Raw genomic sequence first — 27,730 nt, 5'->3', positions numbered from 1 at the left:
CACCCACAATTATTTTGTGTGTGTGCACAAGCACAGGCATTGATGCCTGTTGTCATGGTTTCTGCATAGTTAAATTTCCCAGCTTTCCTTTTTTCTTCTTCAAAGCCTTGATTTGAAGAACATATTTGCATGTTGTGCCCATGAAACTATTATACTGTTGCCTCCCACTCCTTCCAGAAAATTTGCAAAGAAATCTGAAAACCTGAAGCAAAGGAGCAGGTTTAAGCATGCAAAATGCAGAAATGTACTATGTTTGCAAAGTTTATTGCTATCCCTGAAGTTTCTTCCCCATCCAGCCGGCTTCCAAATTTGAAGTTTTGCTGCGGCAGAAAATACACACACAGTTCTGTATGTGCCTCTATTCATGGAAAGCTTTTTTTTTACCTGGAATCCGGGAGCTCCACCGGGACCTTGTTCACCTCTTTCTCCAGCAGGGCCCTAGGATGGGAAGCAAAGGAAAGTTCAAAGGTTGGTAGGCTTCAAAAAGTGGTTTCCTACAATAGCCATCAATGGTACAGAAAGTGGGATCAGGGAAGAATTCATACTTACACTTGGGCCAGGGGGTCCCTGGGCACCAGTTTCACCATCTTTACCAGGAGCACCCTGCAAGGGAGAAGAGGATCAAAAAGGCAGAGATGAGAGTATCTGGATGGACTCTTCGGAGAACAGTCTACATTGAAAGCACTCCATTGTTTTTCTACTCCTGTGTCCAGATCTTCTGAATTCATTGCATTGACTTCCTTGTCACTCTATACCACTGTCAAACCTGCAGCCTCTAATGTCTGCGCTGCTCTTCTTTGTGTGACTCTCCACACAAAGGCATCTCATCTGTGATTTGTCCTTAGTAAAGGCTTCCCAGAGCTTTGCCTTGCCTGCTCCTCCACTGCTCTCTGACTGGCTTGTGGGATAAAGGCCCAGGACAAATGTATCAGTCCCCAACCTCTCCCTCTGCTCTCAGCCTTCTCTGTTACATAGATTGAAAGCTAGGGTTGTGATCACTTCTATGTTCTATTGTCAAGTACGGGAGTTCCCCTCTCCCTTCCGGTGGCTCACCGATAATAATTAACGAGCGTTTGGTAGATTTATAGTCCTTTTATTACAGCATTCTGTTACCAGCACAAGCAGGCAACCCTCCAGAAGGATATCAGTTGCCTACTCTGACTCCTCCCCACTTCCGCAGCAAGAAGTGTGCCAACGGGAAGTCATCCCCCCCCCCGCGTCTCTGACATGATCAGACCTCCGAGTTTGGGGGGAGGGAGGGTGTCGTCCTCCCACTCTCGACTGATGTATCGCCCAGCTGCTCCCTCCCTTCTGGTTGCTTAGCTACTATCTCATAACTGGGTAGCTCCTCTCTAACTATGCAGCTTCTATTTCTGCCTGTCTCTCTGCTTCTGGAAACGCTGGAAGCAGGCGGGGTCAAATATTCCCCCTCCTCTTCTGTTGGGAACTGATCTCCCTGCATTTGCATCCCCCAGTCTTCTGATCCAGACCAGCCCCTGACATCTATATAGTGTCTTGGTGTCAAATCCATTTCCTTGCTGCGACAGGGCTTGCTATAGCGAACAAGTGCCCAAGATTTCTTGCTTTCATCTAACAATCCCTGTGTGCAAAGCCATATCTGAACCTGGCTGCAGAGGGCATTAAGCAAAATACTTACAACGGCACCGGTAGGTCCAGGAGCACCTCTCTCGCCAGGTTTGCCGGGCTCACCCTAGAAGAAGAAGGGGACAAAGGGGGTCATTTCAGAGACAGGATTGACAACTTGACGAGCAGTGAGCAAGAAGATATTCGTAGCAGTGGAACTCCATTGCACTCTTCGGGTCATACTAGAACGAGTCAAATCCAGGTTATGTGTATGCTGTGTTCAAAATTTGGACCACAAATGGATACAACCATTTATGGGGAAACCACAGCGCCTGCATTCTTGGGAATGATTTTTGGCTGAAGGGTAGCTTTATGTTGCAAAACAATAATGAACAAGGAGCCATAACTTGTCTTGTGTGCCTACTGCTCACACTGAATCGCTGGACTGCAACTGATTTACCACATACCCAGAACAGAATCACTGCAATGATCTGCTTAATTCTAAGGTCCAATACAAGAACTGAAGATTCAGTTCTGGAAAGGGAGCCATCTAAACCATGAAACCATGCTGATGCCCCATGGCAGTAACAGCAGATGCAGAATCACAATGAAGAACAGAAATGACCAACAATTTAGGTCTTTATGAACACCCAGAGTTTTGGGGGTTTTTTTGTCCCTCTAGTTGCTCAAAAACGTAAGGAGGGCAGCTAGAAGGAGCTTGCAGTTACAGGCACTGCCATCCGTTATTTCATGAAGACTTGAAGGCAGCCATTTCAGGAAGTTCTGAAATGAAGTTCTGCCATTTTCATGGCAACACTGCAAGCTGAACTTCAAGCAAAGACTGGGCACTGCGAGGAGAAAGCTGGATTTTGCCATCCTTGAATTTTCATCCAAGGGAGTGTAAGATTCAGGGAAAGGAAGCAGTTACTTACAGCAGCGCCTTTAGGTCCAGGGAATCCCATGACACCAGCTTGACCTCTTGCACCAGGTGGACCTGCAGGTCCAGGGCGGCCATCTTGACCAGCAGGGCCCTATTAGGAGACAAAAAAGCCCATAAGTTTTTGTGTGTGTGTGTGTTTTAAAAGAACAATTCATTTCTGAGCAAAGTAAAACAATGAAGAATGCCATCCTGTTGCTACTCACAGTGGGTCCAGTCTTGCCATCGGGGCCAGGGCTTCCAGGGCTACCAGTCAGACCCTACAGGTGGGAGGGGAAAGGAAGGTGAGTTAGGAAACATCCTTTGGTCAATAACAATGAGGGTTTGTGACCTAGAAAGGGTAAGGTAGGATTGCTCTGTCTTTGCCACCCCACTCAGCACAGTCATTCCTAAATGCTCTACAACCCCTGTTTTGAAAACATCTGTTTGTCATAGGAACCCCTTATTGTGCATCTCTTTTGTGAATGATTCCCAGTTCTCCTAAATGCTTCTTTACAGCTTTTGCGAACCCCTTCTGGAAGTGTTCGCCCTCGCCCTTCCCTTAAATAGTCTCCAGCTGTACAGAATATCTGAGTAGCTAATAAATCCAATGTGTCCCTTGCAGTTGGTGTGTTTTTTTTTCCATAAGGGGGCGGGGGAAGACTTTTGTTTTGTTTCCAAAAAAATTCTAGGGGTTGCTGGTTTCTCTTAAATCAGTTCCAGTTCGAGTCCTGCTTTCTTGTCCTCCTTCTGGTTTTGTTTTATTTCAGATTAATTGGTGCATGTTTTTTTTAAAAAATCCGATTTTAATTTTGTTCTAAGTTGCCCTGAGCTCATGGGAGAAAGTGGTAGATGGATGCATTAGATAGATGGGCATAATGATCCCCTTTGCATCTTGAAGTGGGGGGCGTAGAACGCAGGGTTCAAATCACTGAGCAAGGAAGGATTTGAGAGCTTGTGTGACCCAGTAAGAAGGGTATTTCAGCTTGGCTAATAAGCCCCCGAGTTAAATTTACAATGCTGTATTTAATTTTCTAGTGCCCTTGGGCAAGTCATGTCTTTCTAGGGTTGCACTGAACGTTTGCCTCTGAATATGTTCTTGGCAAAAATGGGGTGTTCAGGGAGGCTGAATTTCCCCCTAAAAATTCCTTGCATTTACTTTGATGGTGCTGTTTGCAGCTATTGCTTCCCCACATTGCTGCTATTTCTTTAAGGGCTTTTTCTGCTTCCAGAAATGACCCTTACCAATCAAGGATCACATAGGGAGCTACAGGGTGCCACAATGCCATCCATTACCCGCATTCTAACTGGGCAAATTCTTACCCTTATCCCATCATGACCCTTCCGTAAAAGAACAGCCAAAAGAGGACACTAAAACCTGTCGCCAAAAGTCTTCCTCCTTTCAATTCACTTATGCATTTCTCAGCCTCACTTCCCTGTCTGCAAAATGGGACCACTGCAGACTTTCCTTGCAGGGGTGGTCTTTCAAATTTTTGCAGCAAGGCCACAATTTGGTGCCCCCTGGCCCTCACCTCCCATTCTGCTCAATTCACTATGTCATATTTGCGATGCCCCCCAGCTCAGCGCCCAGTGTGGCAGAACCGGTCGTGGTGCCCGAAATCTGCCTCTGCTCCTTACCAAGTTGTTAGGACAGGGAGTGCAAAGTCCTTTGCATACTTCAAAGTCCTATGTTATTTTCTAGGTACAATTACTATAACAACAAGGGGAGCTTGTGATTACCTAACACAGTTTGTTTTTCAATTCCTTTCTAGGGCATGGGAGCTTCTGGCAGAATGCACCTCATTCCCCACTGCCCAGGGCCTAACAGGAAAGCGTGTGGCCAGATCGCCTTTGCACTTCTGCCAGATCTCTTGCAATCCACTCACCTTGGCTCCAGGGAGACCAGGCTCACCAGGGCGTCCAGCTTCGCCAGTGTTTCCTTTGGGACCAGCAGGGCCGGGAGAGCCACGCTCGCCAGGTGGGCCCTGGAAGAGGAAAAGCAGTCAAGTTATCCCATTAAGCACTGCAGGTAAATGCCGACATTGTTTCATCTTCTTCTGGTTCAGAAGGCTGTTATATCAGAGCTCAATCTAAGATTCCCAGAACTGTAGACCTCGAGGGCCATCTAGTCCAACCCCTTTGCAATGCAGGAATCTGAGCACGTGGTCTCCCCTCCACTTTGAAACCATACCGGACCCTGCTTAGCTTTGCAAGTGTGCTAGCAGTTTTATTGCTGCACCACTAGGAGGACAGCAAGGGAAGGAGACCAACACCAGGCTGCCTGATTCTGTGTGGATGGCTTAATCTTCATGGGCAGAAAATATAAGACATGAGCCATAAAAAAGTCCCAAACCCAACAATATGAGCAATAACTACTGGGGCTCTGGTTCTCCATTAGCCAGATGAGCATATGTGAGTGGTTTGAGGTTATGCTGGAGAATTCCAGAACGTGAGAACATAGTAAAGTGTGATATATAATAATGAAATGTTGCTGGGCTGGGAAGGGCAAAGGGTGGGTGAGTTGGTGGGACTACAGCTGGCTTCCAGACAAGATCTGGTGCCTTTAAAAAAAGAATAGAAAAAAGCTCAAGAAAGCCCCTGGGACTGCAGGAGTGGGAAGACATGAAAGCAACTGGTGTTGTTAAGCAAGAGCTGGGAGCAATGATCAACTCATCTGGGGGCTTGAGGATGAGGCTGCAGTGTCTTCAAAAGGGATGACGTGTGATGCTCTCAGATGATTAGGCAACTCTTGCTGGCCCCTATAAATTTCCACAAGACTACCCAGCTCCTTCAGGGAGTTTTGGAGGGAGGTGGAAAGCAGATTCACTTAGTGCAAAGGAGCTCCTTAGATTTCTACATTTGCTGGACAATTAGATTTCCATCTTAGAGATCTGGGCACATGCCTGCCACAAACTTATTCAGCAGAAGCTTGGTCAAATTCCCACTCATCACCCACCTCTAAAATGGGAGTAATATGAAGTTAATTCGAGCTGGAAGCTTTATTTTTGAATTTTTTTAAAAAAGAAAATTGCTATTTTCGATGTTTTTACTTTCACTAGCCCTACTATCAGCATTGGCAGGGCAGGAAAGAAATGAAAGAAATCGAGAACTAGTCATGTTTTCATAGCATTAGAACATGTGCAGAGTGCCATTTCTCAACGTTGTGAAAATCTGCTCAGGCCACCTGAGATTAAGGGGAGTTCCAAGGTAGAAGGCTTTCTTTCCATCCCCCATTTAACTCCTTTAAACTATTCCTAATGTAGGTAACAGCTAGCAAAAATAAAATAATATTCAGTAGCATTTGAGATTGCTCCAGGCTCCTTTCTACTAAGAGAACATTCCATCTCTCCCTGGTTTAACTGTCTCTGCCTTGACCCACATTCCCAGAGCCTTATCTGAGGCTTCCCACCTCAGCCCATTGGAGTGATGCCAATGGATGGAGAGGCCATTATTTTTATACCTTTTTTCTGTAGAGAAGGCAGTGACAGCATGAGGAGACTAGAACCTACCTTGGGACCAGCAATGCCATCAGATCCGGGGAAACCACGGCTTCCGGGAGCACCCTGCGAATGGTAAGGAGGAGAACAGGTTAATGTCATATACACAGCACTGGTTTCTCCCATCAAAGTGGACAGGGAAAATAAACATCGATTGGCCAGAAAGGACCAAAAATACAAATCGCACAAGGCAGAATCACATGCAGATCAAAGAAAGTAAATTCAGATTCAGGATAATCTCAAGAATCTCAGAATCCTAGTTTAGGGCCCAGGTTGAAGACAGGATCCCACACCTGCCAACCCCATCTCAAAGCAGCAAGACACAACCCACAAATAGAGATCAGGGGCTGAAAAGGTGTGCAAAGAGTTGCAGGTAACTCAAGCGAAAGTACTGGATGGCATATTATAAGAGGGAGCAAAGAAACATAAGTAAACAAGGAAAACTGTCTAAGTGAGAGGGAAGTTTGGATTTGATCAAATGTTTGAAGTTCAAAACACAACTGATGACCTGGCTATATTGCAGTGGTCTTTTGACCTCAAAGGTCTCAGTTGTTTTTTATTTCTCTGTATGAAATCAATTCTCGTGGGACTCCCCTGGGATTTCAACTTGAGAACAGAAAAGAATGACGGTGTTTCTTTTTCTAAATTCAGCCGTGGATGATTCTTAAGGCAGTGATCTGTTAAGTGAAAAGGACAGCAATGTTCTGCCCACCTCCGGGCCTAGACAGTGCTTCCTCGTGGGTTTAAAACACTCCACAGTGAACACATGATACCAATTGGGCTCACATCTTAGACACCTTAAGAGGCAGTTCCTAATAAGTGGCAAAGGCATCTGCAGATTCAGTTTTCTTTGAAGTGCTGCAGCGCACTCTATTTTTGCAACAGCTTTTCCCTGCAGAATAGCTCTCCTCTGACTCACAGAGGCTTCTTGAGGCTGCCTTTCCAGACTGCTTTGCTTTCATTTGTAATTTGACCCAGCAATTCCTAACTAATCTAATAATGTACTGTGAGTATGTTAGACAGATACATGGTCCGTGCACAAATTAGTCTGCTTGCTAAGAGAGTGTGATCTTGCTGCCCGCAGTTAAGGAGAGACTAGTTTTGGTTCGAGAGGGCAGTAATATGGAGAACAACGTTGGTACGTACACGTTCACCAGCAGGTCCAGGCAAGCCAGCGGGTCCAGGCTCACCACGAGATCCTCTCTTGCCTTCCTCACCAGGTGGACCAGGGGGGCCTTGGACACCAGCGGGGCCCTGGAAGTTAAAAGGAAGGAGAGGCAAGCGTTAACAAAAGTGAAAATGAAACAAGAACAGATGCACCGTTTTAGAACTACATCCCAGGTGAGAGGGATACTTACGGGTTCGCCTTTAGAGCCAGTATCTCCTTTGTTTCCGGGAGCGCCGGGTTCACCCTAAACGCATATAAAGGGACAGAAAACAACATGATCACAAACCTCATTCAGCACAAGGAAGGCAAGAATGAATCCTTTTTTCTACGAGAGAACAAGGGGATGTGGCTTCTCTGAGATGGCTTTCAACATGCATCTGTTATCAAGACTTAGAATTGCAGAGTTGGAAGGGACCCTGAGGATCATCTAGTCCAACCCCCTGCAATGCAGTTGTCCCATACAGGGATCGAACCTGAAGCCTTGGCGTTATCAGCACCATGATGCAACCAGTAGAGTTATCCAGGCTGACAATCCACAGAGGAAGAGATTTGATAAGATGCTGATGCATGTGATTTTGGGCTTGGGCCCTGAATAGAAGGGACAGGTTAGAGCAAACTTGGCCCTCCAGATGTTTTGGGACTACAATTCCCATCATCCCTGACCACTGGTCCTGTTAGCTAGGGATGATGGGAGTTGTAGTCCCAAAACATCTGGAGGGCCAAGTCCGGCTAGGCCTGGTTTATAGGAAGCAGAGTCAAGGAAAGGGAACTTGAGAATGTAATAGTGAACATGCAACTCGATGTAAATCTCCACCATATGAGAGTTAACAATGGGGTTTGGTAGAAGGAGCGCCCTGCTAAATAATCTTGGATACTGCTACCCTTAAAAAAGAGATTTGTACACCATCGCCTACCATTTTGATACCTTTATCCTACCTGCTACACAAATCTAGCTGCTCTGGAATACTGTCATTTTCAGAATTTTAAAACCCAGTGTATTATATGATGCCAAGGCAGGAAAGCTGGTATTATTGGTAGTATTGGAGGTCATGGTTTGAAAAAGACTAAGAAACAGTGCTTTAGCTATTAAACAAGCACAGTCCAGAGAGGATATGCAGAGGGTGGTATTTTCTGAATTAATTATGTTATGGTAGGCTCCTCCTTGCGTTCTCCCAGTTAGGCTAAAGAAGTCTGGATTTCCTGGATAACCCACCCAGATGCCTCTATTTCTAATTTCTTCAAAGACCTCTGAAGGCAGGCGCAACTTAAATGACGAGCCAAAAGGTGAGGGGAGATCAGGTGAGACTTACGCTGTTACCCTTGGGACCAGGAGAGCCGCTGGGACCCTGAGGTCCAGCTGGGCCGCGAGGACCGGGGAAGCCGGGGGCGCCAGAAGCTCCAGGAGCACCCTAGGAGAAAAGAGCAACACTGGTGAAGCAACAGGGAAAGGAAGGCATTGGAGAAGACAAGAAAAGCGATGGGAGGGTACTTACAGTTGCACCTTTGGCACCAGGTTGACCATCAGAACCAGGGTTGCCCTAAAGCAGAGGAGAAGGAGGAGAGAAGAGAAGAGTCATTATGATGATGCTCCTTAGAAACTCCCGAAGCGCATTCGACAAAAGCCCAAAATCGGCCAGTAGTGCAGCTTACAGAAGGACCAGCAGCGCCAGCGGGACCGGCGGGACCAGGTTCACCACGAGCCCCTTGTGGGCCTTCACTACCACGAGCACCTTGGGGACCGGTTTCACCCTGTGCAATAAGAGAAAAAAGAACAAGGGACATAAGTACTCTTCCACAGGTATGGTGGCAGCGTCTCCCTGTCAAACTACACCATCCCACACCAAGCCCTTCTGAGGCTTCACAGTTTTGCCTCGTTGGATCAGTACTACAATGCCTCAGGCCTTCCTTTGCTACCCTGTCCCTCAGAAATCAAGAGGTTTGAGGCCTGCCACCTGAAGCACACTACTTGGTCCTCTTGAGGCGGGCTGTTGCTACAGCTTCTTTGGGGTCTACCACTAAGTGCTTATGCTGCAGGAACTTGGCAGTCACTAGTCCTTTACAGACTTCCATCTTGCTGCTCTGGGAACACCTGAAACCCATAGGCCACCCTGGAGGTTTAGCAATGCGGTGGCTTCCTTCCCAAACCATCATTGCTTGTTGTGTGTGAAAGAGAGGCTGGAACGGGAAGCAACATTGCGGGCACCTCTCAAGTAGCCTCTAAGCTTCAGACATTGCTGGGCAGGATGAAAAGCTACCACTCATGGTGTAGCCTCATAAGGCTACAATGGAATTTAAGAACTGGGCCCATGTAGATGTGTCACCCTCCATTCTTGAATGAAGGGCTATAAGGGAATACAGAGACTCGGAGGGAGGAGGGCCTTTCAAATCATTATGAGGGCCATGGCTTTTCAGAAATAGCCTGTGATCATTCCCACAGAAGACTAAGGTGCTTGTAGCTGGTTTGGTAAGAAATAGTTCATCTAGAGCTGGTGCTACAGAGCTTTTCGTCTAAGAAGGGGAAGACTGTCTCTCCCCTCCCCCCCTTTTAAAAATATTATTATTATTAACAATAGACTGAGGAATCAAGAAGACAAGTGGGATCTGCAACAAAATGTTGCAGTCTGTCCACGATTCCAGATACTCCATTCTACTTCATCACCTGCCCAGATTTCTGTTCTTCACACCCCAACAGTCTCTTATCATTCTGCACCGAGTCTGCACAGTCATTATCGGTTGGTATTTTTACTTTATTTTTACCTATAAGAATTTCCCCCTAAATATTTTTGTACACCTGCAAACACTGGGATTCTCCTAAGCCTCCTGATACCTCCCTCTTATGCACTGATGGTGCAATGTTGGCTTGCATGAGGACTGGCACCTGAGATATTGATCGAGTCTAAACCCAACAATTTTTGATGTTCCTGATACAAAACAATTGCTTCTGAGCATCAGTGTCGTCCAGTGTCTTTACCTTAGGGCCAGCGGCACCAGGGAAGCCAGGGGGACCAGCTGGACCAGTGGGGCCCTGAAAGAAAGAAAGCAATGGCAATTATAGCATTTTCCTTGGAGTCCCAAATTAGCAACCTCTTAACACTGGCCAACTCCACCCCAGCAATGGCCAGAGGTTTGGTCTGCGATTTAAAATGTCAGGGAAAGGGAAACAAGAGTCAAGGCCTTCCATCCCATGGCTGGTTTAATTACAGAGTGTGTTGTCCTGCAAATTCCCATTTAGGATATGGAGTCTGGCAACGGCCAATGTTTGTCTGGCAGGACAAACCCTCTCCACAGGAAAATAATTACCACTTAAGCAGAGAAGAAACTGCAGGTTGCAGGAATACTTACTGGGGGACCAGCAGCACCGGGGGAACCATCATTACCACGAGCACCCTGTGGTGAACAAGAGGGGGAGAAAGGCGTTTCAGTTACTGCCATCTCTCCAGGCCACACCAGACCTGGAGGATGCTACACCAAGGATGCCTTGGTACCAGTTGCATCCAGCCCCACAATATGTCCCACAAGACAAAACAATGTACTTACAGCAGGGCCAGAAGGTCCAGGGCGGCCTCTCTCACCGGGAAGACCACGTGGGCCCTAGGCATAAGGAGAAACAAGTTTAGTTTAGGGGAAGGTAGTTTTGATCCATGCCCCGTTACCATCCACCCAACCTTTCATTAGCCATTCTGTTCTTTAGCATCTACCATTTCTAATGCCTCTACTGGTGTTAATGGGTTCCTTCGTTCCCCAGGGAGCCATAAAGTGAGAACGAAGACTTTGTATATGCCAGCATGCCTTGCTTCTTCATGTCTTTGCTTCATACATCTCAAGTGCCCTCAGCTTAAAATTGTTTTTTATCTACCCCCTCATTTCTTGATGCAATCCCCTCTGACTCATTATGTGTTCTTGCTCTCCTGGATCTGGCTGCAACTATACGCAAAAGGATGATATATCCGTTAGACCAAGCGAAAGAGCCTTTGATCTGTAGCTTTCGCCACCCAGATGCTACGCACACCCATGACGTCTGCCCTGCTGTCTGAAATCTCACACATAGTTCTCTGCACAGTAGAGTTGAGGAACTCACAGCCCTCCAAACGTTGCTGAGCGACACTTCCCACCCTTCCTGACGAAATGGCCATGGCGACTGGGACTGATGGGAGCTAGAATCCAACCACATCAGGAGGGTACCTCGGTTTCCCCAACCCTGCTATGAAATAATGCTTCATCTCGCTGGATATTTCTCCTTGTCTTCTTTTATGTCAAAACGCGCCTGTCCCTCATGTAGGTTGCTATTGCCATACTCAGATGGAGCTATTGCGTTGTCCTTTGGGGTTACTGCATGTTAACCATCGCATGGAACTAGTTCACCTGAAGGGTTTTCATGAACAACATATGAAAGGAAGTATACTGAACTTGGACGCCTTCAGACAAATTATTTCCACTTGATTCTCCACAAAGCATGCTAGGGATCAAATCCATCCTCAGAACACAATGGATGTAAGGTGTGATCACAGTACGCAGAAACCAAACAGAGACACCTTATATTGAATCGGACCATGGGTCTACCTAGCTAAAGATTGTCTATGGGGTCCTGAGGATCAGACAGAGGTTTTGCCCATCATCTGTTCCTTGTTCCTTTTAATAGGCTAGGGATTGATCCTGGGATATTCAGAGACACAAAGCATGCACTCTACCAATGAGTAAGTCCTCTTACTCCCCCCCTTTTGGTGACTAGGAGTTTTCCTTTCCTCATCATCCTTTCACCTGAACAAATCCATTTCTGCTGATACCCAGCCTATGCTTGTAAGATTTGGAAAGATGGTCTACTCATGAAAGCAAAGGGCAGAAGAACAATGGTACTCACAACTTGTCCAGGAGCACCATTCTCACCAGGGCTACCAGGCTCACCCTGAAAGAGGAAACAGAGCAGATGTCACCAACCTGTTGCTGAAACAGGAGGGGATAGAATTAGGTATAAACGGAAGGGGGCACATACTTAAAAGTGGACACTCACCTTGGGGCCAGCTGGACCAGCATCACCTTTAGCACCATCAAGACCGCTGAAACCCTAAAGTAGTGGGATGGAAGAACGGATGGAAAAGAAGAAAAAGGAACATTAAAATCCAAGTAGTTGATATAAAAAAGGCAATGGCGTGCCTTAATTCTACATTTGTAAGGTTAGTAGTCCCTCATTTTACTGTTCAACTGAAAAGACTACGGGTTCCATATTGGCAACCATGCAAAAGCTGAGGAAGCCTGGGTGGAAGACCACCTTGGAACCAAGGATATGAATATACAAGATAATAATATAATGGTCAACTTGAAACACCTGAGTAGACATTTTTAAGGGTTCGTTTCATGCCCTTCTCAGCTTGGACCTTGGCTGCCTCCTAAGATAAATAGTTCTAGGTGGGGCTTTACCCCAAGGTTCATGTGACCATATGGCTATTGTCACCTTCATGGCAGGCATTATCTAGTGAAGGTGCCATGTTCGCAATGGCAGATGCTGTTTGTATTGTGATGGCTGTAAACGTTAAAAGCTCCAGAGGGGATGCATGTCTACTCCTAAGTAAATAATCTAGCCAGGGGACATTCTGAATTGCAAGATCTCCAAATTTTCTTGGTCATTGAGCTATCGGAGCACACTTACTCTGTGTCCCTTCATGCCTGGAAGGCCAGCTGTTCCGGGAAGACCACGGGCACCCTAAAGCAAGAGAACAAAAAGTTATTTAGGAGTCAGAGAAGAAGAAGAAAACGTGTCTCACCTTTCTCGCCTTCTCTAGGCAAGTGGGTGGGATCTCTTCACACCAACAGCTGGTTTATGATTGGGACATACATAATGTGCTTTTCATCAATAGCAACAACACTGTAGGACTCAGTTTAAAAGGATTAAGAAATGCCACTAAGGCAGATGGCGGCATCTTTACTGCTAGTTTTGTGCTATGTCCTTACATCTCCTTGAACATCCTAGTTCTCCGTACAGCTGGGACCACCCATCAAGAGCTCAAAATTTCCAATCTAGGAAGGAGTCTGTCAGTGATCACCCAGTCTAGTGGGCAGAGTGGATGTGTTCAAATGTGGGCTCCAAAATCTCACCCAGCCATCTTTGAGGCCTTAGGCACATAAACTGTTTCACAGTCAAACCTAACCACCTTGCAAAATTGCCGGGAAGGTGAACTGAAGTAGGGATGCATTGCAATACAGCATTTGGGGTGGGAATAGGTTGTATGTCACCCTTCGCCAACCCCGTGTCCTACAGGAGCTGCCGGACTCCAAATCCCATCAGCCCCAGACACCATCATGGCCAGTCGTGGGGGGTGACAAGAGTTGTAGTCCAAAACATCTGGAGATTGGAGACAGCTGTAGGATGGGTTTATAAACGAACCATCCCTCTGTACTGAAGCAGGAATTGAAAAACTTAAGCTGCTTCTTGCTAATACGATCATCAAACCTACCCTTTCAGGCCACCAGTGTAAGACATTGCATCACTTTCCCTAAACAACAGGTTGTAATCTCAAGGCTCCAGGGATGCCAGGACAAGGAGCAGCTCTTCCTAAAAAGACAGGTGCTTGACAGCCACCCCATGATGAGAGACATCTTACCTGTGGACCTTGGGCACCACGCTCGCCAGGACGGCCAGGTTTTCCAGCTTCCCCCTTGAAGAAAGAAGAGGAGACAGGGTCTGAGCCAATGCTCAAGAAACAGCGCACTAGGCGAGGATGAAAGACCACTGATTGGGGAACTGTGTTTGTAAAAGGGACTTGGACCTCGCATTAAGGTTTGCAACCAAATGACCCTGTAACGTCTACAGGTGTTCCTTAAGGATTGGTGCTTCTGCTCAGCAGAAAGGGAGAAGCCAGAGAAAGTGGTAAGGGGCAAGGATGGATAAGGCCCAGCACTGACAAACTGTGGGGGTCTCCCATCAAGTGCTGGTTTGGTGGGCTGCTTAGGAGTTCAAGTCACTAATTGCAGATAAGGCTTTTTTTATTTTTACACTGCGAGTTTTTTAGACCTGACTCGCTTTACTTGGAGGCAAAGCAAGGCAGGTGGATAAGTCGGCCAACTCAAGTCTGTAAGTTGAGGGTAACCTTGACACTGAAACGGTGTGGCTATTTGGGCACACTCCGTCTTTGGATAATTGGAAAGAAGAAGTTTCCGGGGGCCCCCCACTCCAAAAAAAGACATAAGTCACTCACATCATCTCCATTCTTTCCAGGTGGGCCAGGTGGACCACGGGGACCCATTGGACCCTAGAGTTTGAGAAGAAATAGATGCATTAAAATCTGAGTCGAGTCGTCCCTGCTCCTATTTATAAGCTGGTTGAATTTTTCAAAAGTGGGCCAAAGAATCCCCAGTACGGAAACCTGTCTACTGCATTCGACGTTCAAAAGCTCCCCCAAGTGGTGGAAAAAGAGAACTCCGAGGAACAGACTCCAAGGAGGCCGTTCAACTTCGCTATAATAATGCATGCGAGAGATACGATAAATAGTTCAGATGGTACTCACAGCAGCACCAGGCTCTCCGGGTTCACCAGGGGGACCTTGGAAACCTTGGGGACCCTGGAAGATAAATCAGAGCATCTATGTTAGATGGAAGGCCATGACCTACTGCACCCCTATTTGTTTTGGGTAGACCATGATGGACCACCTGAGTTTTGTCAGCCCCGAGTGCCCCCTTCCTTTCATCTCTACCTCCATGACTTCTGCTGCGCTGCTCTCCTGGCCAGAAGCAAATTCCTCTTCCCTATGAACCTGTACCCCTCTTGCCCTGCTACAAAGCATCTCTTCTTGAACCACCTTTGTCCTATTCCGGCCTACATCCCAGTTTGCCCAACATAGATGCATAAGCTTCCTAGTAAAGGTCAACTGGAGCCAAAGGTCACCAGTGCTGGGAGCTCAACAAAGAAATAGAAACTGTGCATGGGCAGAGTGTTCTACAGAATATCTAGATTCTTCATGTATCTTGGATTGGAGTTCAGGACACCTACATGTCCAGCACATACACACCCTCTCTCTTGTTCTAAGAGGCAAGCGATACATTACTTTGGTTCCTTTGCCTGACTTCATTGCACACTGTTGGTCTACCCGCTTTAAGAAGGAATAGTGTCAATAAGTAACCACCTCACACATCAATGTGGAAATGGTTATGTATTCCATGCTCCCTTCTCTCATCTCTCCAGAGTTTCTGTGAATGCCTGTGAACATCCAGGCCTATGGAGTAGGCCTCTCAAGAGAGGACCTTATTTCTTCCGTGCAAAGAGGAAAGAAACCTGCTACCAAAGCAATCTCCTACTCTGCGCCAAGGATAAGTAAATTCTGCGACTCCAGAATTTAGCCTGCATTATTATTATTATTATTTTCTGGAAAGAGACAAAGATGGCACAAAATCCTTGCTCTCCAGAGCACTAGAAACCCCACTAGCCCCATTCCTCCAACCAAAGGAAGGAATAGGACCAAAGGAAAGAACTGGGAATTTCTGCTTGGTGAACATTGCCTCAAGTACTGAGGTCCGTACATTTACAATGCACCTCTCTCATCTGAAATCCCAAATGCACAACCCCTTGTCTAAAATGTATTGAGAATTTGTTATTAAGATGGAAGCAAAGAAGTACTTACGGGAGCGCCAGGAGGACCAGGAAGACCACGGGGACCAGCTGGACCCTACAAACCAAAGCAAGAAGAATCAGTCATGTTTCTCAAGTAAATGAAATTGGAGCCATCTTGTCTTGACCCTTGTGGATATCCATTCTCGTACTGCCTTGCTCTAACCATACATTCTTGACCTTTTCTCTTAACTAGGCCTCACTCTGACCTCCACCCACTTTTACGTCATTTCCTAAATTGCTTTTCCTCCATCTCTCTTTAAACAACCATTTTGTCTCTCTTGGTCTAGTGTTCCACGTTGATGTTGGGGTATGTCTGTTTTTGTAGTTGCTATATGAGTGGTCAGCGTGTTTGGATACCTCCCAGCTGAGAGGCGTTGGGCTGCCATCAGATTTAGCCTAAAGTGAAACGTAACACAAAATGGGAGGTTCCTACAATGGAATAACTTCTGAGAAGCTATGAGAGACACTCAAAAGATTCCCGCAAGACTGATGGAATTTCTTGGTGGGGATTTGCTCACCCTTAAGTCCCCTGCTCCTTTTTCAAGCCAGATTAACTGGTGTATTTTAAAGAAAGCGAGTACTAACCCACAAACTCAAGCCACTGTCGCCACTAAAATGAGTTTTCATGACTAACTTGTTCCACGGGTTTCACTGGGAGCTGCGTCTAACCAACTTAGTCTGGATCTAACGTTATATAACTAGATGAATCTCAAGTTCCCTTCCAACTCTATGGTAAACACTTAGGACCATAAAAAATTATCATTGTCATGATGCTTATTATTAGTTTATGGAACCCACATTCCATGTCCCTTTTCCTCATGGAAAAAAGCAATGCTATCCCTTAGTTACTCAGCTTTATTAGTGAGATGCCTGCCCAATCAAAAAGAATAAAGTTGTAGTATCTTTGATACTTCAGTTTCTGCTACTAAGAGCTCATCAGGCGGACATCAGTTACCAACATGTACCTCCCTACCTGTGGCCTCACCATTCTGTCCTGAGATTAAGGAACCAAGAAGGCTGAAACAGACTTCTTCATTCATACTTTTACAATCTTCCCACTTTTCCCCTTCCACACTAAGCTCAAATCCCCTGAGACCGTCAACACTTACCATTGGGCCAGGAAGAGCAAGGCCACCAGATTTTTCATCATAACCGTAACCCATCTGAGGAGCGAAGTTCTGTAAGGGGAGAGGAGGAGAAGGAAGAGAGAAGAGAGAAGGTGTTGCTGAGGTTCTTAAAAATGCATCCTCCATGAATTGTTGGAAAAACAAAAGTTATGGAGGAAACCCAACTTACTCCGCCAAGGCCTGGGGGGCCTGGGGGGCCTGGAGGTCCAGGGAGTCCGGGTTGGCCAGGAATGCCATCTCTGCCTGGGGGACCAGGAAGCCCCTGAAAACAAAGAGAGCAGGAAGTCGCAGGTTAGAACCGTGGCAGTATATGGTGCTGAATGCACAAAAATGTATACGTTTCCTACAAAAGAGACACAAAACTTTCAGATTCCTAAGTATGCTAAAGCTATCCATTATTAGAAGGCAATATTAGAAGACCAAAACTGGTTTGGAAATTCCTCACACACCAGCAACATTTGAAGGGGGACCTTTTATTCTCCCACTCCCAAAATATGAACCACCGTGATGCTATAGTAAAGAATGCCAAAATGGCCGGGTCTTTTTGCAACAGCTTTGGGATGTTTAGTTAAAAGCTGATGTGAGCTGAAGAAATTCAAATGTTGTTAAAAAGAAGAAGCAAAGGGAGATTTGAATCTCCTTTCTGTAGGTTAGAGGGGGCAAGTGTTCTTTTAAACAACCTAAGTAGGCAGAATTTCTTTTGCGTATAGGAATGGAAATTTCAAAATGCGGCCAAAGAATATTTTATGACTGTCCTATTCACACACAACTACTTGCCACCAATTTTTCTGGCATGCTTGCATATTAATTTTATTTCCTTTCCCCTTTGAACTATTATCAGCCAAAGTTTCATTACAGATACCTACCCTGTCTCCTTTAGGGCCTCGTTCCCCCTGAGGACCCTGCCAATTAGGAAGATAATAGTGATTAGCTGGTTATCAAAAAGAAAACAAAATTGATGCATCCAAATAAATGGAAGTTAGGGTTACCAAAAGATAATTTACCTCTACTCCAGTGGCTTCTGGGGGAGGTTCACTGGTTTCTTGAATACAAAAGGAAAAGGAATATTATGAATCAGACCCATCACCCAGAATTTATCATCATCACCTGATACCATTGCAACCCCTCCGTTGCACCCACAATGCCCTCTGGTCTATCAGAACATCCTTCCCTTAATAAACATTGAATGAAGACCAGGCTTCTTTCCTAGGTACATTTAGAAGTCGATAGGAAATGGCAACTCCTATCATTGGCCTAATCAGAATATGTAATGGGCCAATCTGAAGGACCATCCGAATTCACATCATCCAGTCTACTTGGGCAATCCTATTTGAAGTGCTGACTTTTCAAAGAAAGGAAAGAAAGCCCAGTTTCTTCCCACAATGCACCAATATAGCATCAACTAAAGTTAACATGCCTGAAAGGTCCTCTCCCAACTCTTCACTCTCTTTCCTGACTCTGCAGAATTTTCTTTGCCAAATTTCTGCAATCTCTCAAGGAAGGGACGCAAATATCTCTATGAAACCAGCGGTTTGTTATTGTCGTTTACGATGAAAACAAAACCTCAGGCAACTGAACCAGGAGACAGACGTGTGGTGGATGGATGGATGGATGGATGGATGAGTGGTTAGATAGCACATAGAGGGGTGGATACAAAGAAACAATTAAATAGGTGATGGGGCTGTAGGTGGATGGATAAATGGATGGGTGATTAGATGGCTGTTGATTGGTTGATGTAAAGAGAAGAGAGGGAGAAGAGGAACTAGATAGGTAAACAAATGGATTTTGGTGTACATTAGTAGAAGGTGGATGTTTCATTTGGGCAGATGGGTGAATTAGTAAAACTGGAATAGATATAATGAGTAAATACATTTGCAGGCAGGCAGTTTCTCCAGGAGACTGATTGGGGTATGCTTAAATGGAATGGGGAGGGGGGGAAACTGAGTGCCCATGGACGGACAGAACCATAGGCAATACTGATGGTATGAGTGGATGGAAGAAGAGTAGGTAAAGTCAGTATCCATACCAGGGCAAACAAGGCAGCATTCTCCATCGCGGAGCTCAGGATTTGGGCAGTCTACTGGGAGTTCACAGATCACCCTGTCGCAAAGGATACTGCCGCTGTCGCACACGCAGATGTCGCAGGGGGATGTTTTCCAAACATCTCGGTCACTGTACGTTATTCCGTTCTGTATGCAGCTTCCAGATGGCACTAAAGAAGGAGGTGACACAAGAAATGAGGTGGGCAAGGGAAGAGGGGAAGGGTCCTTTGGGAGCCAGCAGTGTCGGCAGAATGGCCAAGGTGCAAACATGTGAACTTCTTACAACGGATCGATCTGGAGAGCGCATACATTTAAAAAAAAAAAATTGTTTATGATGTTTGGCCTCCCTTCCCTCCTCCTCCTGCTCTCCACTTAACGCTGACATTTTGTGCGTGCGCTCTAAGAAAACCCTCATCTGCTTTTCATCAAGCAAACTCTATGACACAGGAAACGAGCCAGCCTCACAATAACTCTTTCCAGTTGCTTTGGAATTTAAGCAAAACTTCTGGCCGGTTGTTGCATCCAACTTGGTAACCTCAACGTTCTGAGCTGAAGCCAAGCCAAACACAGAAAGGAGAAAGAAATTCACAGCCTTCTAAGAAGCAAAAGAGATAAAGAGGAGAGGGAGAGAGAGAGAGAGAGAGAGAGAGAGAGAGAGAGAGAGAGAGAGACTCAGGAATTTGGACTGGAGGAGGACCCGTGTAAGAGAAGAAATTGCGTCCCGCTGATGGCGTGTGGCCTTGGGAAATCAGCTCCACCGCAAACAATTTAGGTAGGATGAGGAGTCAGCAGGTGTGGATCACAATAGGGCAGGCTCACTAGGCCTCCCACCTTGGCTGAAATCCGACACCAGCTTGCTCAGAAACAAGGAGTTTCGTAGCACCGTGGATGTTAACTGTGGAGCATACCTGAGCTAAGGATGGTACCAAGAGATATGACCAAGGACGAATGCTGGAGAAGAAGTAAGAATTTGCTTTTCTAGCAGATTTTGTTTTTGTTTTTTAAATGAGGGACCGTGCATTTTATAAATTATTTCCTCCTTTTAAAACTCCTTTTATTTTCTGCAAAAATAAAAAAACCACCAGATACTGGACAGGGAGGGAGAAAGAAAACCTGCTATTCTCAGGAAAAAATTAAAGGGGGAAGGAGTCAAGTTGTTTTGGGAACATGAAACTCATGTTTGAGAACACTCTCCTGGGATGCTGCAGGAAAACTTCCCACCCATCACTAGATGGCAGCAAAACTTCCATAATTGGAGTGATGAATATACTACACACAAAAAATGTTGCTTGCTTGATGGTAAATTGATTTCCCTCCGGTGAGGAGTTGTTTACTAATCCTGTTCAGTTGTCGACCCCGGAAATACACTCCCTTTGATCATTGCTGACCCATTTTAAGGCCACTCCCCACAACCCCACCCCTGGCAAGTCTATAGAAGAATGCCAAGGACAAGCGAGTCCCTTGATGGCCAGTAGATGTCGCCATTGGACTTGGTCGGTGAGCAAAAGTGATTCCCTCCAATCCTTTACCATCCAAAAGGCTTTGTCTATGAAGTGATGTCTAGACTCCTGCGCTTTATAAGTTTCTGAAACATTTTCCTTATGAATCATCCTGAAACTTCTCTCTCTCTCCTCCTCCTCCTCTCCCCCCCCCTAATATTTTCCTGATGGCTTTTGCAGACTTCTTCGACAAGGCAGGGAAAACAGCTTTGTCCTCCTCGCCTCTCCTCCCTGTCAAACGTTTGGCTTTCCAAGAACGCACAATGAGTTTTCCATCATTTGCCGCGCTCCCCTTTCCTGTCCCCCCTCCAGTGACAACCCAGTTGCAGTTCCCGCCCCTCTTTCCTGAACTTGGCAAGCCAGTGCAGAGATTCTAATTGATCCAACTTGTTATCTGGCCCCAAGGGACATGTTAAGAGAAGAGAAGGAGGGAGGGAGGGGGGGGAGAGAGACCAAAGGAAACACGCCCAAGGCTATGCACAGCTGGCTAATTTTGCTTTTAGAAGAGTGGTTTGTTTTCTCCATAGAGCACTTTCAGGAGAAATCTGCGAGGTGCGAGAGATACCTTCTTTTTCAGTCTCTTCAGCCTTCCTCCCCGCATTGCCTTCATGCCAACTCCTGAAGGTTCGGAAAGGTCACAAACGTGTGTTGACCTTTCTCAATTTTTTTTAATTCCTTTTTTAAAGGAATCTCAAGACCGTATATAACAAGCGCTCTCTTTGCCTGGTCTTATATCTACATCTCTCAAGCCACCGCAACACGCTGCGAGTATTACAACCACAGGGAAGCACAGATTGCAAAATCACAACTCAGCCTCCACCGCCGCCCCTCTCCCCCGACTTTGGCAAACTGCTCGGTAGAAATGATTTGGTGCTTACTGTCTTTTGCACTTCTGGAGTTCTGGGTGGCGCAGAGGGGGGAAATAGTTTTGCATTCGACAGAAAGAGATGGGGGGAAGGAAATATGGGGGCAAGTACCACCCCATCCATAGGACTACAATAAAAACTGTCATTTAACATGTATACACTGTGCGAGAGTACATAAGATGCTGTACTTACGGTCTTCTTCGCCTTGACCTTTGGTGAGTAGAACAGTTGCTGCTATCAAGAGCAGTAACCGGGAATCCACAAAGCTGAACATGTCTAAATATTAGACATGAAGACTCTTTGTATCCTTGGTTCTGCTTTAGTGTCCAGTCATACAGGGATGGTCTGGTTTATGTAGTTCCACTCCAGACCCCAGCAGAAACTTCCTACTGACTCTGTCAAGTTTTTAGCCTCCCTTTTTATACGGTCCAGTGTCCCAGAGGTGGATCCCTTCTTCGCTTGCTTCTGAGTGCTGAGGGGGAGATCTTGGGCCAGCCCCTCAGCCAATCAGAGGAGCCCAGCCTGCCCCCAAGGCGCACGCAGACACACACACACGCACCCACTCCCAAAAAGTGGAGAAGCGAAGCCAAGCCCCTTTCTAACCAATCACAAAAAGAATGGACCCCACTAGCCTCTCTTCCAGAAAACCAGTGGATCTTCTGGGTTGGCAGTAGATTCTGCAGGAAAAGGGAGGAATGTAATGGGGTATGAATTGAAGGGTGCTTATGCGTTTGTGTATGGATGTATGTGGACTGGGGGAGTTAAAAGAAAAGTGGGAGCAGACTGATTTGAAGAATAGGAGTTACAGGAGCGTTAGGAAGAAAAAGCTGAATACTAAGAGGCATGCAAGATCAGATAGTAGTGAGATGGAGCTTGCAGGTTTTGTGCGACCTAGTAGCGCACCTGTGAAGGTGAGGCACCAGAGGGAGATGTAGAGCAAAGTGTATATTTGTTTGTCCTTGTTTTCTCTTCTTCTCTAAGTACAGAAAAAGCCAAACTCTGGGGATCCTGCAAACTTCCTCTAAATGCGATCTGATCCTTGCTATGTTGTTGTTTGCTTTAATTTTATATCCATCCTTTCTTTCACCGCCTTGTGCTCTTTCTCGCTGTCCTTTCAAAAATAATTGCCGCTTAATTTCATATACACACCTTTAAAGTGTATATAGTGGCTTGGAGAGTGTCCTATTTAAAAAAAATGAGAAGGGAGCTTGAAATGATCTACAAAGGACCAAAAGAAAAGAAGCAAATAGGCAAAACTGCAGGGGAAAGGAATATCTCTTCAACTCCCTCTGTGTTTAGCAGCTCTGCGCAGAATTTCCTGACCTTCGAAGTTCCCCCTGTTCCTTTTCTACACCATATGCATATGGGGACTCTGTAGGTGAATCGCAGTACACCTGAGATTCTGCGTCAGGAAACATTTGCTTATGACAGCTTGAAAAGAGGAAAGTTCTGGAGTTGGTCTTGTTTACAACCCCAGCGAAGTAAAACATATCTTGCTTGGGAATTCCATAGAAAAAATCGGTGGGATTTAACTTGCATGCAATGCAGTCACTAATGGAGCGATGAGTTATGATCACAGGTAGTACAGGTTTGCGGTCGGGTGTCTCAAAGTATCAGGGTTTTGGCTTTCCATTTTTGACCACCCTCCCTGTGAAAAACAACAACAGGAAGGCTACCGGGGCATGTGTTTCACTGTGTGATATGGCTTACCCAGTGCCGGTACTCATCAGGAGTAAGTGCCATGCTTTTTAACATTGCTGTTAAAAAGCACTGAGCTTACCTATATTCATGGCTGCCTGTCTGTTAGGATGTGTAACAGAGCAGGGTAGTTTTCACATGTGCACATAGCAGCCTGAAACACATTGTTAAAACCATACAAAGTTGTTTTTCCCATTGTACACAATGTTACCCACGTTCCAAACCGTCCCTTTATTCGTACTGATGTGAAAAAGAAAGAAAGAAAGAAAGAAAGAAAGAAAGAAAGAAAGAAAGAAAGAAAATCACAGTATTTCTCTTTCTATCCCAATCTGAAACCTCAGCGAGACTTCCCTAAGAGTATCCCAAACCTTTGATCAATAAAAACGACTCCCTCAAACTTCCCACCACTTATTTCACAAAGGTTTGAATGATCGAACCCATCAAATCCCAGTTGCAAAGATTGCTTTGTTGTTGTGACTCAAATAAAAGCATTCCAGGAAGCTCAGGGAAAAATCCAAAGGCAGATTTCTTATTAGCTAGTATACTCTGTCTCACTGATGGACCTCAAGGGCATTTTTCTTTTTTTAAAAAAAAAATAAGAATGGCAAACTTCCATGACTGTTCGAAAGCGTGAAGAGCCACGTTGGTTGGAAAAAGAAGCAGCATCGTGACAACAGCACACAAGATACGTTGCAGTTTTTAGAAGCTGTAATTACCGCTGCATATAAATGTGTGCGTATGCATGCATGTATGTTTAACAGGCCAACCTCTCAACTTCTGGGTTTTAAAATAAGGACCAAGAAGATTCCAAAGGGAAGGCATCCCAAGGCAAACACCATGAGAAAGAGAGCAAACTTTTCCCGGAGAAATAAAAAATGTAGAGAGAAATATCATTGTGTGACTTTATCCTTGGAAGCATGGAGAGGCAGCGGGATTTGAGTTCTGTGCTTCTTTGCAGTTTTAAGGTTTTACATGCATCTATTCCATGAAACAGGAACACTCTGGAATGAGTTAATGCTCCTAATAATCACGATGGCAGCAGAATGGATCTTAGCAGCAGCCGACAAATCTGTCCAATTTCTGCTTATTTTCCTTAAATCCGGTTCGCCATATTTCTGCCCCAGTTCATGAATTTTTCGTTCAAAATTTCGCGACAAAGTTTCGCAACAAATCATGAAAAATCGTTAGAGCTTTAGTGCACCTTTCCCCTAATGAATGCACATTTGCAAGCAATTCCACCATGTATAACACAACAGTTGTACGTTACTTTGACCAGTATTTGCATTTATATGCGCACGCTCTCCGAACGTATGCGTTTTCGGAGACCGTATTTTGACTGCGTTGCAAAATTCAGAGGAAAGCAGATTTTGGAAGGGCGCCTACATTTCGGTTGGCATATTGCTTCGGGAAGTGTGAATTGGGTGGGCTCACAAGGCAAAATGCATGTCTCTCTCCCCCCCACACACACATCAGGCAAATCCCGTAGAAACATGGCATACAGCAGAAACACAGGGATCTAATCAACCTTTGAAGTTGATCAAAGACAATGGCAAGGAGAGGGGCTTGCTCTGAATCACACTGGGTTGCTGCAGAGCTTGGGAGACCCCAGAGGGTAGACCCCACTATTTCCTCCTTAGGGATGGGAGGAGACCACCAGCACCTCCTATTTGCCAAGGGTCTAGTGTAGAGGTGGCACTGGGCAGGGAGGGGGGGCTGCCAAGGAGAAAGCAGAAGCACGGTTTGATGCATTCCTCATGAATGGGCCAGCCTGGTCAGGATCCCTTGAACCAACTGTAAACAAGGATGGATCACGGATCAGAATATATTTTAGAGATTGTCAAGGGCAGTGGCTGTGGGAAGTGATCCATGAGAGGCAGTCAAGTACAACATTCCTTGTAACGCTAGAGAAGACAAGCGAGGGAATATTTGGTCCAGCCAGTCGAAACTTCCTGTTTCTCCTGGCTGGAGCATCCTTCCTTTTGCATGTGGTAGAAGGTGGGCGTGGCTTTACCTGTCCAGGTAACAAAAGGACCAGTCACACAGCACACTTCCTCTTTTTTTGACTTCCTTCTTCATTTGACCAGCTTTCAGCTAGGACTGATCTGCTAGCTCTCAGCTAGCAGAAGCACTGCCATTATCCCCCCATAAGGGGTAGATCCACATGTACATATTTGTAACTAAGTCTGCCTTCTGGAATCCAACTGTGAACTGATGTGAGTAAACTTCTTTTACTGACTTTGAAAAAGATTGTCACGTCTTTATTCTTTTAAGAGGTATTCAAGGGAGCTTACCAGGAACGTACAATTCAATCCGAGACAGACTGAATTGTATAATAGTGAGAGGCTCACACGAGCCTGCAAGCAGCTATCTGCTGTGCATGTAAAAAGGGGAATGTAACTCTGCTACATAAAGGAACTTGCCAGCGCAAGTTAGGAAGGATATTAATAAACAATATATCCTCTCCTGCCACCCTGAATATTCCCACAGTGGCTCCCAAATTTGACTCCCTTCCCCAAGACCAGCTGAAAATTGCTGAGGGTCTTGGCCATCGGTAGAAGCTAAGAATGCTGAGGAAGAAGCTGACAATCAAATAGCATCTCAGCTCGTGAGTGCAGAACTGCCACTGGTTCGCTCCAGAAGTCCTATCCCTGCCCATATCCCTGCTAGCTTCAGATTGAAGGTGCAGACAACGAAGGATGGTCCATCAGAGTGAATGGGGCCCTTCCCTAGCAAGCTCAGCCTGCCATCTGCTAGTCAGCACGGATAGGCAAACTAAGGCCCGGATCAGGCCCAATCGCCTTCTAAATCCAGCCCGCAGACGGTCCGGGAATCAGAGTGTTTTTACACGAGTAGAATGTGCCCTTTTATTTAAAATGCATCTCTGGGTTATTTGTGGGGCACATGAATTCATTCATCCCCCCCCCCAAAATATAATCTGCCCCACCCGAAGGTCTGAGGGACAGTGGACCGGCCCCCTGCTGAAAAAGTTTGCTGACCCCTGGTCTTGGCGGACAACTTAATGTTTTCCCCCACCTGTGCCTTGCTTGTGCTCTCTCCTTAAGAACCTCCCCTCTTTCCTGCAGCTTCCTTCTTTGCCATGCATAGACCCCCCCCAACTCCTTTCAAGAACCTCACCAGCTTCTTTACCCTGCTTGGGACCTTCCCCCACCAAGCCGTCAGCCATGGCTTTGTTCCTCCGAGGAAGGCAGAGCCTCTTACTTCTGCATCTTCCATGGACCACTGGAATGAAACTCATAGACCACTGGTGGTCCACGGACCACACTTTAGAAACCTCCCATCATTGACCTTCAACTGGTGGAATTGCCACCTGGTTTTAGGTGGATCTGCACCAGCAGTACTGCCACCATTCCCTGTTCTTTTAAAAATGGTTTCCTTTGCTGCTGGTAGTTAAGGAAAGAGTTGAGTGCAAAGGGGGCGGGGAGAGACATGCACATTGTCTGTGCAAGGGGATAATATGGCTGCCATTGTGCATCCATGACTGCACCAGAAAAAAGCATCAGAAAACTGGGGAGAGGAAAGTCGGGGTGGTGAATGAAAAAATGATTCTCATGCCATAGATTGCGTTTAAAGAAGGATCGCAACTCTGGAAAAGGCCACAAATCTAAATAACGCTCCTAGGCGATGGCTTCAGCTGCATGGGTAGTGAGTGTGGTGCCCTGCAGATATTGTTAGACTACAACTCCCATCATCCCTGGCTATTGGTCATGCCGGCCGGGGCTAATGGGAACTGTAGTCCAGCCACTTCTAACTACCCCTGCATTGAATGAGGGAGATGGAGCTCTTGTGTGGACTTGAATGCCCTTGATGGTTGCAAATCATATGACCTACTTCCAGGCAGTGAAACTGGTTGCAGTAGCATGAGGGCAATGAATTATTATTATTATTATTATTATTATTATTATTTATTATTTCTACCCCGCCCATCTGGCAAGGTTTCTCCAGCTACTCTGGGGAAATGAAGAGTCGTAGCGCCATGTGCATCCGATGATCTCCCTGGGTCAAAAAGGAGATTTACAGGCTGCCACAGTTGACAGCATTGGCATTGAATGTGTGTGGCATTTCCCCCATTTCCACCACTTCCTGAGACACTGGCAAATGCCCAACCTTGCTACCCTCCGCAGGCGGGCCTTGCTAACGATGATGCAAAAATCGATCACTTTGTATTCCTCACCCCCTTTGCTCCGCGGAGCGCTCCTCTCTTCCAGGTTGCCCTAAAAATAAATAAGTAAAAAAACATTTCTGCATTTCCACTTTTCAGATCCACGTGTATTCTTCTCGACTCAAAAGGGACACGTCAGAAGTGGAGCCGCGAAGCCTTCTGCGCAGGCTCTGTGTGGGTTTAATAGGCTGCAATTAAATGCACACCAGAGTTCCACCAAAGCAAGGGAAGACACTTCCCTCCAGCAACGCAGATGCAAAAAAAATCCCGCCGGCTTTGATTGACTGCGGCAACGCACACGTTGCAGGAGACGCCTCCTCCTCCCTTCTATCCTGACTGGGTTTTTGGACGCTTAAAAAAGCTGGGTGCTTTCCAGAACGAAGATGTGTCTTTAATTTTTGTTTTTTGGGGGTTTTTTTGCAGCATGACCAAAAAGAAAAGAATCCCATTGTGTGTGTGTGTGTGTGTGTGTGTGTGTGTAAAGAGAGGATGAGAAGGATGAGGGGGGATGAGGCTGGGCTAAGAAGGGGGAGAGACGCCACCTCATCACTTGG

General features: G+C 46.0%; 1 protein-coding gene and 1 long non-coding RNA gene across 2 annotated transcripts in view; one reads left to right on the top strand and one right to left on the bottom strand.

Moving 5' to 3' along the window:
* The window catches only part of COL1A1 (collagen type I alpha 1 chain), a 46,082-nt gene extending 24,382 nt beyond the window's left edge, over window positions 1-21,700 (bottom strand). Inside the window, exons 1-28 of the mRNA XM_080979266.1 lie at window positions 21,491-21,700; window positions 18,918-19,103; window positions 17,896-17,933; window positions 17,758-17,793; window positions 17,061-17,153; window positions 16,874-16,942; window positions 15,775-15,819; window positions 14,665-14,718; window positions 14,356-14,409; window positions 13,762-13,815; window positions 12,810-12,863; window positions 12,174-12,227; window positions 12,024-12,068; window positions 10,703-10,756; window positions 10,508-10,552; window positions 10,137-10,190; window positions 8,816-8,914; window positions 8,659-8,703; window positions 8,476-8,574; window positions 7,356-7,409; window positions 7,144-7,251; window positions 6,010-6,063; window positions 4,387-4,485; window positions 2,728-2,781; window positions 2,517-2,615; window positions 1,658-1,711; window positions 550-603; window positions 385-438 (exon numbers count right to left, since the gene is read on the bottom strand). Of these exons, the coding sequence (XP_080835392.1) occupies window positions 385-438; window positions 550-603; window positions 1,658-1,711; window positions 2,517-2,615; window positions 2,728-2,781; window positions 4,387-4,485; window positions 6,010-6,063; window positions 7,144-7,251; window positions 7,356-7,409; window positions 8,476-8,574; window positions 8,659-8,703; window positions 8,816-8,914; window positions 10,137-10,190; window positions 10,508-10,552; window positions 10,703-10,756; window positions 12,024-12,068; window positions 12,174-12,227; window positions 12,810-12,863; window positions 13,762-13,815; window positions 14,356-14,409; window positions 14,665-14,718; window positions 15,775-15,819; window positions 16,874-16,942; window positions 17,061-17,153; window positions 17,758-17,793; window positions 17,896-17,933; window positions 18,918-19,103; window positions 21,491-21,572 (1,890 nt within the window). The 5' untranslated portion in view covers window positions 21,573-21,700. The remainder of the gene's footprint in view (window positions 1-384; window positions 439-549; window positions 604-1,657; window positions 1,712-2,516; window positions 2,616-2,727; window positions 2,782-4,386; window positions 4,486-6,009; window positions 6,064-7,143; window positions 7,252-7,355; window positions 7,410-8,475; window positions 8,575-8,658; window positions 8,704-8,815; window positions 8,915-10,136; window positions 10,191-10,507; window positions 10,553-10,702; window positions 10,757-12,023; window positions 12,069-12,173; window positions 12,228-12,809; window positions 12,864-13,761; window positions 13,816-14,355; window positions 14,410-14,664; window positions 14,719-15,774; window positions 15,820-16,873; window positions 16,943-17,060; window positions 17,154-17,757; window positions 17,794-17,895; window positions 17,934-18,917; window positions 19,104-21,490) is intronic.
* LOC308462144 lies at window positions 4,404-27,629 on the top strand. The gene is made up of 3 exons (XR_013979004.1): window positions 4,404-4,529; window positions 5,974-6,072; window positions 27,276-27,629. It is a non-coding gene; the product is annotated as an uncharacterized lncRNA (long non-coding RNA).
* Window positions 27,630-27,730: the final 101 nt, after the last annotated feature.

Source organism: Podarcis pityusensis (assembly GCF_964106645.2).
Source record: "Podarcis pityusensis genome assembly, chromosome: 13".
Taxonomy (NCBI): Eukaryota; Metazoa; Chordata; class Lepidosauria; order Squamata; family Lacertidae; genus Podarcis; species Podarcis pityusensis.
The sequence above is the reverse complement of the archived record's forward strand: the minus strand, read 5'-3'. Positions and strand labels throughout refer to the sequence as shown.